The 17030-nt window shown below is 34.9% G+C and overlaps 1 protein-coding gene across 1 annotated transcript; it reads right to left on the bottom strand.

Annotated features, from left to right (window-relative positions):
• Positions 1-1096: 1096 nt before the first annotated feature.
• On the bottom strand, positions 1097-3811 carry LOC132046450 (WEB family protein At3g51220-like). The gene is made up of 3 exons (XM_059437080.1): positions 3552-3811; positions 3312-3465; positions 1097-1948 (listed from the first exon to the last, which is right to left on the bottom strand). The coding sequence occupies exons 1-3, from the start codon at positions 3596-3598 to the stop codon at positions 1439-1441; spliced, it is 711 nt and encodes a 236-aa protein (XP_059293063.1). The 5' UTR covers positions 3599-3811; the 3' UTR covers positions 1097-1438.
• Between the last annotated feature and the right edge of the window lie 13219 nt (positions 3812-17030).

Below are 17030 nucleotides of genomic sequence, written 5' to 3'. Positions count from 1 at the left end.
TGACTTAATAATACTAGTTAATACCCTATATTACAAAACATAGGGATACTCTTCTTTATTTACAAAATATAAGTATAAAAGTACAAAATATACCATATCTGAAAATTTAAAAGGACAGCCCTTTCCCCCCTTCTCTGTTTCATCCAGAACAGAGCCGCCTCTGGAAAATAAAAGGAGCAGCCCTTCCCCTTCTCCTTTACGCCACAGATTTGGAAAAGCCCTTCCCTTCCCCTTTTTCTTCACGCCACAGATCTGGTTTGATTATGTTTGTTGGGTCATCTTTTAAGGCCGATTTTTGGTGGGTCGGAGTGGAGAGTTCGCAAGACACTCTGCAGAGGTTGTCATTGGTAAGAGCGGAACTGGTAGTAAAGATTTGGGGGTGAGATTAAGAAATAACATAGTGGCGGATTGTGTTTTTGTTAGTCCAGAGGTATTCTTTGAGTTGTCTAGGCTTGATGGTATCGTGATAGAATTAGGCAGTCCAAGGCATCATGTTCAAACTCCCGCTCGCAATTTTTAAAAAAAAAAAAAAAACGAAGGTAGAGTTTTGGAGGTGTCTTATGCCTGAAGGCAAACTCTGCCTTAAGGTAGCCTTATAAGGTATTAAGGTAGAGTTTGCAGCAAACTCTACATTAAGGCAACTCTGCGTTATAAGGTAGCAAACTCTGCGTTAAGGTAAAGTTTTGCAGGCAAATTCTTCCTTGTGAATCCAAACTTTATCTTGTGATTTTTTTTTTTAAAATTTATGAGTGAGCAGGGTTTGAACCCGGAACCCGTAGATTTTTAGGCGAAGGCCAAAAATTAAAGACCAGCAATTTGAGGGACAAAAATTAAAACCATCCCCAAAAAATCGTGCAAATTGCCCCATTTAAGAGCACTTTAGGGGCTTCTCAGATTGACAGCCCAAAAAAAAAGCCCGTTATCTTTTTAGAGTCTCGATTGATATAGTATAAGATGTCTGGTCAACTTTGCAGTCAATAAGAGTAAGTTAATTCTACATATGATGCTCCTTGCCCTCTAGTCTCGTGTATCTGATGATGGAGAAGTTGAAGAGAATTATTTTTGCAAATTAAATCTATGAACCCAAAAACCAAAAGAATGAACAAGATCATATGATTCCTTGGAATCCTGTGCACCAGCTTCTCACTTATATAAAGTCATGAAGATACTATAGGTACTTAGTACTATATATAGAAATTAGTCAACTTCTTGTTGATCGCTTCTAAATTGAACGAATAAATCAAAAAGATTGACTAATAAAGAGGAAACACCATTGAGTAACAGACTTAATAGCTTAGAAATAAAATGGTACAGATCTTTTATTTAAGACCTCTATCATTTTCTTATTCAAAACAAGGCCAGAAGCTGAATTTTACTGGTAGAGTAACATAGCTAGTTTCCTATCACCTCAACACATGTTTAGGGAGACAAGTTAAGATCAATTTTCCTGATTTCCCTTCTTCTTGGAGAACAATGCACCAATTAAAGGGATTAATGGCTTCTTCTTCAATTTCTTCTTGAGCTGTGAAGGACTTGTCTCATATTCATTCTTAACATCTTCCTTGTTGTCAATGACCTTAGTAAGCAGTGGGGGACTAGCAAACTTGACTGACCTCTTCTTCTGGAACTCGATCTCATCATCATCATCTTCTCCGGTCTGTGTTTTGACTTCAACTTTTGATGATGGTTGCTCAATGAATTTTAGCTCTTCAATCTCATCGGGATCCGCTGACGGTACTTTCTGCTGGGGTACATCTCTTGTCTTCAACTGCTGTATCTCTCTTCTTGTTAGTTCCAACTCTTCTCTAAGAGATTGAAGGCAATGGGCCATGAAATCTCCTTCTTCTTTAGCTTTCTGGAGACTTTGCTTTGTCTCTTCAAGCTCAACTCTTGGTGCCCCAAATTTGTGCTGCTTTTGTCGATCACTTGCCTTGGTCTGCACTGAATGCTGATGAACCAAGCACAACACCACCTTAATTACGGAGTACTACTATAGTATATAATTTAATATACTGCTAAAATGCAAAGAGCAGAAAGTTTGCTTGTCATGCCGCCAGAAGTATGCCACAAAATTCTATGCAAAATACAGTTACAGTATATTTTAGTGCCTATAGTGTTAATACTCGAGTTCAGTTTTACTCCTTTCATCCCAATTTAATTGTGTACAATGTTTGACCAGACAAAAAATTTAAGATGCAACGGAAGACTTTTACTAACACATAAGCAATGTTATATCAAAATTATATTACCTTTACTATTAACATGCAATAAAATGAAATATATATGTATGATTGAAAGTTTCACGCGTTCTTTCATATGATTGATCTTCTTTAAAAAAAAAAAAAACTGAAAAAAGGTGAACCTGTTATATAAGTGAGTTCCAACAACACTACAAGAAAAAATATATGTGGCAACAAAATTATTTTTGTTGCCATAGATTGATTATTGTTGCAAAAAGTACTTTTGACAACAATTTTTTTTTTGTTGCATAGACTTTTCCCAACGGCTGTTATTGCAACAACGTGCAACAATTTTTTTTTTTTGTTGCCAAAAATACTTTTTACAACAATAATCAATACTATGGCAACAAAATTAAATTCTTTGCCAACAATAAAACTAAGTTATTGCCAAATATTAAATTTTTTGTTGTCATTTCTATACTTTCTTGTAGTGCAAGTCATGTCACTAAAGGTAAAATGAGGATTCGATGATAAAAATAAACTATTTTTTAGTAATATATAAATGTGACAGATCCTTTTTAAGAGGACTAAAAAAATAGCATATCGCGTGATGGAACGGAGAGTAATACCAAACAAAGTTATAAAAAATAAAAAAGTGTGAAGTCTGCAGGTAACTAAGGCCTAGAAATACTTGGAAGTTAAAACATCATAATGAAAGTCCATAGCAGATGGACAGTTCGTGAATCATAAAGGTATTCAGGATAAGGTGAGATACCTCAATAATATACTGTATATAGTTGACGGTATAAACTTATCCTAGAGCTCCAGAAAGTCCAAAAAATAATTGAGCTCGTTTGCTTATCTAAAGCAGCTTATAAGCTAAAAACAACTTATAAACCAAAAAAAAAAAAAAAAAAAAAATTGGGGTAACCCAACTTATTTTTTTGGCTTATAAACTGTTTTTAGCTTATAAGCTGCTTTAGATAAGCTAAGCCAAATGAGCTCAATTATTTTTTTTGAGCTTATTTTAAGCACAAAATGACTTATAAGTTGACCAGTCAAACACTCAAAAAAACTAAAAACAGCTTATAAGCTAAGCCAAACGGGCTCTTAGAGAAAAGATAAAAAAACCTCTTTAAGCTGCTTGGCATGAATTTCTCCAGCCAACACCTTTTCCCCAAACAACATGACTGCTTCCTTCACCGACCGAAAAGGCTGCCGCGTGTCAATCTCCACACGTCCCCGCACCACCACTCCTTCTTCCCTTTCCATTTTCCAGTTGTCACTATGCAAGGAAAATAACTCAGTTTCCTCTCTCTATTATATTTGTGCAGTAATAATGATCAAAAGGAGACTAGCTAAAAACTCCACCTTAACTGCATTAATGAAGATGACGACGAAATTTTGTCTTGTCGCATTTTGGTTTGTCCAATTTGGGTTTATATATGAGACGACGAAGGAAGAGGTTGTTTGTTACAAATTGGTAGGATAATTCTAGGATTACCTAATAAAGAATGTCATGATAATCATTTTTAGGAAGGAACTAAGGGTGTTATTGGAGCTAGGTGGGAGGGAATTCATTTCTTCACGTTCACTTCACAAGAAGATATATATGTAAATCATTGTTTGTTATTTGATGGCGATATATTTACTGTTTATATTTGGTCTGTTTGGTGGTTGAACCATCCCATTTAAATCTTACAGCAATAACAATTTCCCAAAACAAAGAGATAAGTATTGGAAAAGGAAAAAAACAATATACTGTATAGTTGTGAAAGAGATTTTGCAAGTGTTGGTGCCGCCACACTCACCAGAAGTGAACCTTAAAAGGGACCCAAACTTCGTTGTTTTGAAATGGACCTCCCTCCTGATCCATTTCAGGGGAGCCCACTTAAGTACATGTATATTTTTCAGTCTTTTTTCCTGTATAACTACATAGTAGTAGTAGTTGACAGAGATCACTTTAATTTGACAGAAGAAAATGCACACACGTTGGGGTCTGTTTTCATGTTAAAGTCTCGATCAAAATCATAGGAGTTTACTAAAGCTCAAGGACATCAAGAAAATACTCTTATGATTATATATTGGTTGTCCAGATTGAATTGATTAGAACAAAAACAATCTTGATCGTATTGAAATAGAAGTGTAATTATCAAGTAAGGGTGGAAAATGGCACATAATTGGGATCGAATAAAAAAGTATATAGACATTCATGCCAAGAGGCAAGGGTCTCCTTTCACTAAAAAAAATCAAAAGAAAATGAAACGAATAAAAAGGAAATATGTATCTACGTATACCTTCTTCTTGACTTTAATCTACATCTCTTAACATTTTATCGTATTTGTCGCAACGTTTAGAAGTAAAGGAAAGGATATTTGACATTAATTTATCTTATGTGTGACTCCAATATCGGAGTCCTTCCCCATGATTGCGAAATTTAATGTTTAGAAACAAAGTAGTTAATTTTCTGGATGATCACCCAAATTTTGCGAATTGCTTATAAAAATTACTCTCGTTTCTTTAGGACAATAAAATCACTTAACTATCACTATTTTTTTCAAAAAAATACTAAACACCTAAAAAACTTCCTTCTCTCTTAGTTGACATACCATACTCCCTCCATCTCAAAATATTTGTCGCATTTTACATTTACAAGCCCCTTAACAAAACATTTATAAGGATGGTATTTTGACTAGTTTACCCTCTTAACATATTTCATCATATTTCATGTAATCTCTCCTCAATAAATATCTACTCCATCAATGGTGAGAACCTCTTAAATGTTGCTAATTAATACAAGGGTGAAATGGGAAAAAGTTACTTAATCTCGTCTTGATTAAATAAAACAACAAATATTTTGAGATAAGTATTTTTAGTAAGGACGAAAAAATATTTTGAGACAGAGGGAGTATCGTTGAAGCCCCATTTTTTTTTTAATAACAAATTTATATAACTCATTAAATTCATTTACCCAAACTCATGTCTTATACGATCAAACATGACCTGTTAAAAAAGAGGCAAAGCAACGAACTAGCATGAAATCTAAATGAATTTGAATCAAAAGATGGAGTATTTTGATCTATAGATAGAGTTTTAAAATTAAACTATAAAAAAATTTGAATTTGAGTTACTTTAGGGCTTTACTTTAATATATTGCTAGATATTAACATGACAAGTTGGAATATTTATATCTTAACATGAAATGGACCAAAAATATGTTATAATTCATATAAGAGTAACAATATAATACTCCCTCCGGATCAAAAAAAAGAGTTCACTTAGCCATTTGTACACCCCTGAAGAAACTACTTACTCCAAGAAAAAAATATGTAATTGACTAAGATACCCTTAATTAAATAGGTATTGGGATTTAATCACATAGTACTTAATAGGAGCAAATCTGGAAAGATAATGTTAATTATTTTTTGATTTAATAAGCGGACACTTTTTTGACTCCAGAAAAATAGGTTAATTGGACATTTTTTTTTATCCGGAGGGAGTAATAAAATGTAAGAATAGTAATATTAATATATTTAAATAAATATTATGCTGATGAAAATTCTATACCTTTTGCAGATTCAAGGACAAATATCAAACAATTATACACTGCATATTCAAGGACAAATAACTCAAAATGGAAAGAAAAAAATTACCCTACCTTTATTTACTTATTACACTACCTTTATTTACTTAGATATACTATTCAATTAGATTTCTCAAAGTCAAACTGATACCAAAGTAATCTTTGTGTTACCAAAAAAAAGGTCAATTCCTTTGCCCCTTTTATTTAGTGTAAAGCATGAGCTTGGTTAAATGAGCTTGCTGTGTTAAATAGGTCTATTACAACAATAACATATCCAGTGAAATCTCACAATGTGGGGTCTGGGGAGGGTAGATTATACGCAGACCTTACCTCTATCTTGGGAGGTAGAGAGTTTGTTTCCGAAAGACCCTCGGCTCACGAGAAAACTTGACAAAAAAAGGTTAGATACAAATAAATAGATCAAAGCAGTATTAAAATGAAAATAACGAGAGCGAAAAAGCCATGATAAAGCAAACATGAAAAAAGAGAAAGTAACTACCACATATAAATAAGGTAAAAAGCATGATATAGCATTATGAAAAAAAGGAGCAACTACAGTCGATATACAAATGAACTAGTCGCAATCCAAGAAATAACAAAATGTAAACAGAAATTGAAGGACAAGAAACCATATAAGTAATACTACAACTACTACTATGGACCTACTAAGTAGTGCAACACACGTCTACCTACTACCCTTCTATCTTAATCTACATCTTCCATAGCCTCCTATCTAAGGTCATGTCCTCAGTAAGTTGTACCTTCGCCATGTCTTGTCTAATCACCTCTCCCCAATACTTCTTCGACCTACCTCTCCCTCTCCTGAAACCGTTCATTGCCAACCTCTCACACCTCGCACTGGGGCATCCATGCATCTCCTCTGCACATGACCAAACCATCTCAGCCTCATTTCCCGCATCTTATCATCCACCGAGACTACTCTCACTTTGTCCCGGATATCTTCATTTCTAATCCTATCTCTCCTAGTATGCCCATACATCCATAAAAATAAAATAAAAAAATAGAAAAATGCGGGGTGGGGTGGGATGGTATGTCAATTAGGAGATAAGGATGGTTTTGAGGTGTTTAATATTTTTTTAGAAAAATAGTAATAGTTGAGTGATTTCATTATTTTAAGAGAAACAAAATAATTTTTATAGGCAATTCTCAAAACTTGAATGACCATTCAGAAAATTAACTCAAAACAAATACCTTGCACTAATGGGTTTGATCTTCCATACCTTGTCGAACTAGACTACCTTCCCCATTTCTCTTTCCATCACTTTCTGAAAAAAGACTTAATTCTATATTTTTTTCATGAAACGTCTTAAAGAAAATCACATGAAACCAAACCTCACAAGCTTAAAAAGGTGATCATATTATTTCTAATAATAATCTAAGTAAAAGAAGAATCATTTGTGTGTTTTTTTCTCTCTCTTACATGTCAGTCGGATTCATAAGACACTAAGTGGGCGTTTGGCTATGAAATCATGATTTCATATTTTAATTTTAAATTAACATTTTTATGTAATTTGTACAAAATTTCAACTTGAACTATAACTTCATATCATGATTTCAAATGCTAAATTCTCCAAAAATGTTTGATTTGGGATTCCAAATCATGATTTTAATTTTTTAAACGTAAAACTTGACCCGTAAGTTTATATTTTGTAAAAAAAGATTCATAAGTTGGTAGATATATTTACCAACCATTCATATCAAATATTAAAAGATCTGCAAGTTGGTAGTATATTAAGAGATCGTCCATATCATGTGGGAGGATTATATTAAAGAGTAGTTACACTACTTCATGTTCAATTTTCCTTTTTATTTAACTAAAGGATCAATCGATGTATTTTTTAGAAAGGCCTTCTAGTAGTGTATTAAATTGTTGCTAATAGTCCTCTGCTAAGATGATTTCTCGATGATCATCCGTCGTTAGAATATGATTATCGACGGCTTTTAATTGTTTAATAGCAAAAGTTGTCTGATGCTAATTTCTAATTTTTTTGTGGTACGTTTCATTATAAGGGTGTAAAAATGTGATTACATCGAATCAACATTAATCCATTATGAATTGAAGCTATTAGTAAGGGCTATCTCTGACCCTTAATGTAATGCTACCAACTCAGCCCAAAACCTATTAACCAATATTATTTCTACCTCGTCCAAAGGTTTCTAGTATTGTAAACTGGAAAGTGCAGTGAATGTAGTGTTAGAGTTATATATTAAATGATTTTAATTAAATATTTAATTTAAATATCTTTTAATGAGGGAAGAGTTTATTCATTGTGGTCGTATTTGAGTATATACATATACGAGCGTTTCAAAGTGAGGGATAAGAGATGTGCAAAAATCTTGATAGTGTTGTAAATATTATATTGTGTGTCTATTTTACTTGGCCACAAAGTTAGTTTGGTCATTAAGTTTTTATGGCTTGTCTTAGAAGCCTTTTTTAACTATGGCTTCTCCTAGAAGCTTTTTGCCTTTTCTATATATAGAGGAGCTTGTTTGTATTGGAAAATAGAAAAAGGAATACACAAAACAAAAGTTAGAAGAAACAATTGATATAGTGCTACTGTTTCCTATATCTCTCTCTCCGTGTATCTTTTGCTTTTTAATTTGAAGTTAGTCTTTATTTTATAACACGTTATCAGCACGAGACTCTGCCTTATTTAGCAAATATTTTAAAAGATGAAGAAAGTAAGAGCTGCATCAGGTTCTCTTTGTTGAGTTCTTTGACATTCTGACCATGTGGCCTGAATAAAAATGGCATTCATCCTCTCTTATTAGTTATGATTAAACATTGTGGATATACTTGAACTCCTGTAGAGTTAGCAGGCGATATACAAGCCTCCAGTAGTGGCGATCTTTCATAATTAAGTTATGTTATGGCTAAATTATATCAACGCCTATAGCATACAACTGTAATGTGTTAGAGAGAAATTAAAAAGTCTCTACGTCATATATATGTCTCGATTTGCTCCTGAAGCAGCAATATCCTAAAAGAGGTTCTAAGCTATCACGATTTGATATGCGTAGGGCACGTTCAGATGATTGTGGTCCATTCCCAAAGAATGAGAATTTTTTATAAAAGCTATAAATATAGATCCATTCCCTGAAGTGGATGTGATAATATTTAGTAAAGCTTATCAATACAGACGTGCACTTGATTGTGAAAATATCATGATTCATCTCCAGAAGAGGTAGAATAATTGAGAAGAAATATTCTGAATATTATATGCTTTACTCCCATAATTTGCTCCTCGAGTAACGAACTTTGGATCCTACTCCTGAAGTAATAGAACTTTAAATTTACTCATAAAATAGTGAGACCTTGAAATTTTAAATTTACTCATGAAATAGTGAGACCTTGAAATTTACTCCTGAAGTAGTAAGACTTTGAAATTTACTCTCGAAGTAGTAAACCTTTAAATTTTACTCCCGAAGTAGTAAAACTTTAAGCTTTACTCCTGAAGCAGAAAGAATTAGTAAATATCTGAGAAATACTCTGAAGCAATTTCTTCTTCTGTTTGAGCAAAATAACTAGCTATTGATGAACGTCATATTTCAAGCACATTTAAATAATCAGGTTTCGTTCCCCGAAGTGAATGAACAAATACCACAACTTATCTCCTGGAGAGATAAAATACAAGGAATGTACATGTTATTTTTTGTGGTATGAAATTAAGACATTGCAACACGTACCTGTCGTACGTCGAAACATATTAAAGTATCATTCTAAGGCAAAAGAAAGCAGAGTAGAATGCTTTCTCCTATAACCACATTAATATATTATGGTTGGTTGTTATTGCTTTCTTTGAAGGAAACAAACATTAATGTATCTGTTCTTGGAGGATGTGATTATTATGTAGTTGACGCTTAGATACAAATATTCAGTTAATGATGAATCTCCCTGAAGGAGATTTTGAAATATTGAAGTTTAGAATTCAATGTTTATTTCGTGACACCAGTAATGTCAAAATGTGCTTTCATGGTACCAGAAGTATTTAAGAAATATTTGGTAATAGAAATAAATGATCAAAGGTTCCAGAAGAGCTAATTATTTATTTACAAGTATCATGACAATAGCAGTGTCCAAATAATATCTGATTATGATAGATAAATTGAAGTCTCTCGAAGAGGTTATATGTGATAGTACCATTCATCCTAGATCATAATTATTACGATCGAAAAATAAATTGTAGTAAACCTGAAGTTTACTAGTGAGAAAAATGGTCATCATATTGAGACTACAAATGATTGGAAGATTGAATATCTCCAAGTTATTACGGGTAGGAAACACATGTGTAAAGTGTTACCCGAGCATGATGAGATCACATGTCACAATAAACCAGAAATTTTGACATAAAATCTCGTGCAATTGTAAATTCGAAGGTTACTAAAATAAATAGCACTTGTCATGGTAAACTTGAAGTTTACGGGTACAGATAATTTTATCAGTTGACAAGGCCATTTTGATTGTCCTGATTTAAATTTGATGTGCTAATTGAGTATTCGAAATATATTGAAGAACTAGAAGATTCTTCAAGAATTTGTTTGTGTTGCTTGTTCTCATGATAAGTTGATTACACCAGCTAATGTTAGGATTGAATCCCCTAAATTAGAAAAATATAAAGGTGAATGTAGGCCTTTACTTATATGATGTCTTAAGTAGATGCGTTTACAAGACGGTCACATGTATGTTTATGTGTGACAACGGTTTGACATTTACAAAGTTGCTTACTCGAAAATAATTGAGTTGGAAGCACAATTTCAGAATATGTAATCAAGACACTTCATCTTGATAAGCTGGTTTATATCTAAGCTGGTTTGGTGTTGGATGCCTCCATTATATAGCTAAACCATTGCTTATGAGAACAAAACTTCGGATGTTGGTCTGAGATATGATATATTGCATACAAACGACACTTGTATTCTTCGGACGATAAATTATGCTAAATTCTCCCCTCATAATGGTTCTGGGGAACAAAATATTTCCATCTCATAGCTTTTTGATGTGCATTATATGATTAATGGATATACTATAAATGCACACAGATGGATTTCCCAAAGAAAATAGGAATATGTGTCAGTTTTTCTAACATAAGGGGAAAGAATATGCAAGTAGGAAATATGTTGTGAATTATTATCAGTATGATCCTCAAATAATTTGAGTAAAATGCTGGAAGCATTTGCGATCCAACCGTTTCATATTTCGTATGCAAAATACTCCTGAATGTCCACGAAGAATGCAGAGTCTACACCATGCGTAGGAGCGTGGTAGACCAATCGTGTCACGACCCGACCCGTGGCGTGACTAGTGCCGGCCCAAGCACCCAAACACATTCATTAGTCCGATTCACAAACAAATAGAACTTTTTACTGTATACAAATATCGGATCGCATTTCGGATTATCTCGAGTTGTCGCAAACACATTTTTGAACACAAACATATATATCGAAGCCAGCCAGGCTATCAAATGGCGCGTCGACCCCAAACATATACAAATGCAAGCCGACAAAAGGCTGCCACGGCGACAGGGTCGCCCCGAGAACATATAACATACAAACACGCACATGCGGGATAGGCACTAACCCACATATACGTCTGACGGACCTCTGGAATGACCAACGGGGAATCATATGACGGGACGGGGCCCCGCCGTACCCCCCCCCCCCCGAACAAACAAATACATATACAACGAACGAATATGTACCAAAATGTGACTCCGAACAAAGGAGCACTCCAAGACCGGCCCGATGGAAATCCTGGCCGGCGGATCGCCAAAATACTGTGTACGTACTGCGGGCATGGGCTTAAACGCGACCCGAAGAAAGGGGGTCGATGCGAAATATGTACGAGCATCGTAAAGCATGGAATACATAAACAAATCGTCTTAGAAACGAGAGACAGAAAAAGTAGCATAATAACCGAGAAAATTATAACACTTGCACTAAACATAAATCATACGTATCCATTTCGTATACGACTCGTCAAAGATCGGTAAAACGAGTCGAGAAAATCATCTCGTACACGCATAGATATATACGTGCCCGGCCCTCTAGTGAGAGGCGCGGTAAGTAAAGCCATCGAGATACGTATACGTATAACGTGCCCGGCCCTTTAACGAGGGACGCGATAAGTAAAATCATCATATCGTGTACATATAACGTGCCCGGCCCTCTAGTGAGGGACGCGGTGAATGGGGGCCATCATCTGCCATCTGGCCACCTCCCCATATCATCCATATCATAATCGTATCATATAACGTGCCCGCCCTCTAGTGAGGCGCGCGTGAATCATGCGTAGAATCGTGCACGAATACATGCCCGGCCGGGACGCGAAAAAGAGATCATAACGACTCGCACGGGTAGAGTAGTGAGAAACCACATACACAAATCATCATCACAGACTCAACAACATAATCAAACGAAATCTCATTTTCAAACTAAATAACAGTCAAGTCAAGTTTCTTCCGAAAATCCTTCGAGTACATGTCAAGTATCACTTTAGAAATTGTAGGTACGTGTCAAGATCATATGACATACTTGTGGGAATCAAAAACATAGTCGTCATTACAAACTTAATAAAATAGTCTAAAGCGAACTATTATTTCCCGTAACGAGACAATAGTCAAATCGAATTTTCTTTAGAATACTACTCGGGAACATATTAATCCGAATTTCCGAACCACAGCTATTCATCAAATCATATACATAAAATCATTATCATAATCTCAAAAGGTAAGTAAAATGATCGTACTTGCAATCGGGATCATCGTCGTATCATATTCTTTCAAAAGTCGTCAGAAGTGCATAAGAAAAAGTTGCGGGACCCACGGACGGGTGTCGACCGTAAGCCCGCCTATGGAAAACATAACCTTCATACATCACGGAATCATTTTTGAACATATCGAAGCGATCCGGTTAAATGCCGGGAAATTACGGGCTTTCGTAGTTTTCGGAATCATTTAGGAACAACACTCTCTTAAAACCAATTTTTATGCAACTTTTGAAAATCAATCATACAAAACATATAAACCATAATTTGTCCACATAAGGATGCCAACATCGAAAAGCAAATACGACTCGTAAACGTACTCGGATTTTAGGAATGGAATTTCCCCGAAGTTCATAACAAATCATAACTTAGTCGTATCTAAGACATGCCAAAAAAGAAGGAAGGTAAGCTTTACATATAAATGCACGCACTTAACGCTAATCCAAACTCAAGCTAAAGCCCGGCCCTACGCCTCGGGCTCTCCAGTCTACAAATAAGTCATAATATGCCAAACATTAGCTATAGGCATTTTGGGCATTTAATTCAATTTCGCCATAATTCTACGAAATTTTGGGCGGCATTTCCCCAAATAAATAGGCCCCCGAGAAATTTAACTCGGCCAAAATCAACAACAACAACAACAACCAACCTAGCAACATTTATAACCAATCAGAAAGGCAATATATACATTAACAACTCTCTTTTTACATCATTCAACAACTTTCAACATATTCAATTCAATGGCTTACGTTCAAGCCAATATCGGCTTTTACATTCAATTAACAACCCGAATCCATACTAACGTCAATTAAGAACATTTCAAATAATTTATACAATATTTCCCGACAATCGACAAGGCTCGGTTTGTCCAAAAACGGCCCAAACCCGAGACACACTATAACACACTTCTCGTTTCCAAATCATGATTTGTACACAACAATTCACATTCTAACAATATCATTCTCATAAATATACAAATTACATCGGTTGCACAATAGTCTCCAATTCAGCACAACACTTACGATGTCAATTTGAGTCGTTAAACTATTATCGTCAACATAGGATTAATAACGACAACAACTAAACAAGAAGCGATATTAATTCATTCTTTGCCATGCTACATGACCACATATTCGCCATATACCCAGCATCTGCGTATAGATGTTTCTCGTTCATTTCTTACTCTACAATGATCACAATGCTAACTAGACTTCAATTAATTTATACAACACAACACACATACACCTACACGCTACACACTACATTAACCTATCATCGACATGCCATATTTCATGAATTTCCTTCATTTTAACATACTACAACATGCATGCAACATTTATAACACATAAAACATAACTAAATCTACTTCTTTCTTCTTGACTCCACAATTTGTCTAGGGTTTACGATCTACAAAACGAATGGTTTGATGATCAAACAACGCTTCACGTTACTTAGGGACCTCAAATTAGTGGATTTGCATCAACAAAATATTTTTAGGATGGCTAGAATTGAAGTTGGTTTTTTTTTTCCGCCTCTTCTAGAAGCACCCTCGTGGTGTTCTTCAACATTTTTTTTTTTAAGTGGGAATGAAAAGATGACTATAGTCATCTTTTGAGCTTATATTATTATGCACAGTGTCCATGGCCCATGGCGTGGGTTGGACCAATTAAATTTGGCCACCAAAATGTGTGGGCACTACTCCAAGACACATGGCCAACATGGCTCATTTTCATGATTTTTAACTTTCACATATTCCACTTTTGGTCCCAAATTTTCTCAAATGTTCCATGCCAACAAATTCATGAACAAATTATGACTTAAAATAAAATCAAAGGTCAAAAGTCCCGACTTTGTATCCCGAAATAGTTTTGTCCCCAATTTATCACAATTAATCGGATTGTCCCGATGTCTTAAAAACACGGGATATAACAAATCGGTTCCCAAATGTAATAATCCTTGAAAAAAAAAGGGAGGAGCAAGTAATCATAATAAGGAGGCAAATTGCTCTTGAAGAGCTGACGAGATAACACTTCGCCAGAAACCTTATGCGAGGTTTAGGTACCTAAAAATAATGAAGTGATGAGATCTCAGTAAGTTATGTCAAATTGCGAACCGATACAAAATGATATCTTGTCGACAATATTTTGACACAATATAGCGTGCAATATTGTATAAGGTTGTGAGGATTTGAATTCTACATCCCTTAAAGCATGTTGACGTAGAAATAATTACCAAGCAAAATGATGCATCTTGGTAAATGTAACGTTTATTGGGCCAGCAGTCCAAACATCAGAAGATGTCACATTATTTATACTGATGGATGCTGTCACAGCCTATATGGCTTACTTGATGAAATTTATATGAAAATTCCTGAAGAACTTAAAATGCCCGAAGCAATTAGCTTAAAGTCTCGGGAGATGTATTCAATCAGATTACAAAGATCGTTGTATGGTCTAAAACAATCAGGGCGAACGTGGTACAATCGCCTCAGTGAGTACTTGGTAAATGAAGGTTATATAAATGATGCCATTTGTCCATGTGTTTTTATTAAGAAAACAAAATCAGAGTTCGTTATAATTGTTGTTTATGTTGATGACACAAACCTAATTGGAACTCCAGAAGAGCTCCAAAAGGCAATTGAATATTTAAAGAAAGAATTTGAGATGAAAGATCTCGGAAAAACAAAACTTTATCTTGGTTTGCAGGTTGAACATTTAGCAGACGGGATCATTATCCATCAATCTGCTTATACCGAAAAAGTTTTAAAATGATTTTACATGGACAATGCGCATCCTTTAAGTACTCCAATGGTTGTTCGCTCGGCAGAAGTGAGTAAAGATCCGTTCGACCTCGGAAAAAAAATGAAAGCTTGGTTCTCAAGTACCATATCTTAGTGCAATTGGTGCACTTATGTATCTTGCTAACGCTACAAGACCTGACATAGAGTTTTCTGTTAATTTGCTAGCAAGATATAGCTCTTCCCCTACACGAAGACGTTAGAACGGAGTTAAGTATATATTGTGATATCTGAAGGAACTAGCGATATGGGTCTGTTTTATACTAATAAAGGTAGTACAAATCTTGTTGGTTATGTAGATGTAGGTTATTTATATGATCCACATAAAGCTCGATCTCAAACAGGCTATCTATTTACATGCAGAGGTACTGCTATATCATGGCGATCTACAAAGCAGTCCATTGTTGCTACTTCTTCAAATCATGCCGAGATAATCGCTATTCATGAAGCAAGTAGAGAATGTGTGTGGTTGAGATGAGTGATACATTTCATCAGAGAAAGATGTGGCTTGAAGTGTGACACAAAAATACCCACAAAAGATTATATGAAGATAATGCTGCATGCATAGCTCAATTAAAAGGAGGTTTCATAAAAGGAGATAGAACGAAGCACGTTTCACCAAAGTTATTTTTCACACAATGATCTCCGGAAGAATGGTGATATTGATGCAACAAGTCCGTTCAAGTGACAATCCTAGATTGTTCACCAAATCTTTGCCAACTTCAACTCTTTGAAGATGATATTCAAGATTGGAATGCGAAGCATAGACATCGAAATCTTGGTCTTCAATCGGGGGAGTGAAATACGCATTGTACTCTTTTTTCCTTAACCAAGTTTTGTCCCATTGGGTTTTCTTGATAAGGCTTTTAATGAGGCAACTCTCAAAGCGTATTACTAGATTTGTGTACTCTTTTTCCTTCATTAGGACTTTTTCCTAATAAGGTTTTAATGAGGCACATCGTCTATTAATGGACATCCAGATGGAGTGTTGTAAATATTATATTATATGTCCATTTTACTTGGCCACAAAGTTAGTTTGGTCATTAAGTTTTTATGGCTTGTCTTAGAAGCCTTTTTCAACTATGGCTTGTCCTAGAAGCCTTTTTCCTTTTCTATATATAGAGGAGCTTGTCTGTATTGGAAAGTAGAAAAAGGAATACACAAAACAAAAGTTAGAAGAAACAATTGATATGGTACTACCGTTTCCTATCTCTCTCTCCATATATTTTTTTGCCTTTTAATTTGAAGATTAGTCTTTATTTTATATCAAATAGAAAGTATAGCCACTAGTTCAAAATGTCTACAGAAGAATAAAAAATGAAGATAGGAGGCTGTGAAGGACTCAGATTAGGATAGAAGGCTAGGTGGCTTATCCTTCCACCATAGGAGGTGCAGTTTTGCTCATTTGTTTATTGCCATTTGATTTCTGCATTTGATCGCTTATATTCGTTGGGCCGTGTCTTTGTTTATCTTATTTATCTATAGTAGTTAATCTTTCCTTTCTTTTCTGATTTTTCTTCCATGACTTTCTCGCTTTTGTTAATTTCTTGTTTTCATATTGTTTTCGGTATGCTTGGCCTATCCGATGCTTTTGTGTCGTTTTCCTTCTTTCTCTCTTTAAGCGGGGTCTTTCGGAAAGCGCCTACCTTTCAAGGTGGGGGTTAGGTCTCTAACTCTGTTACTCAC

Source organism: Lycium ferocissimum, chromosome 2, assembly GCF_029784015.1.
Source record: "Lycium ferocissimum isolate CSIRO_LF1 chromosome 2, AGI_CSIRO_Lferr_CH_V1, whole genome shotgun sequence".
Taxonomy (NCBI): domain Eukaryota; kingdom Viridiplantae; phylum Streptophyta; class Magnoliopsida; order Solanales; family Solanaceae; genus Lycium; species Lycium ferocissimum.
The sequence above is the reverse complement of the archived record's forward strand: the minus strand, read 5'-3'. Positions and strand labels throughout refer to the sequence as shown.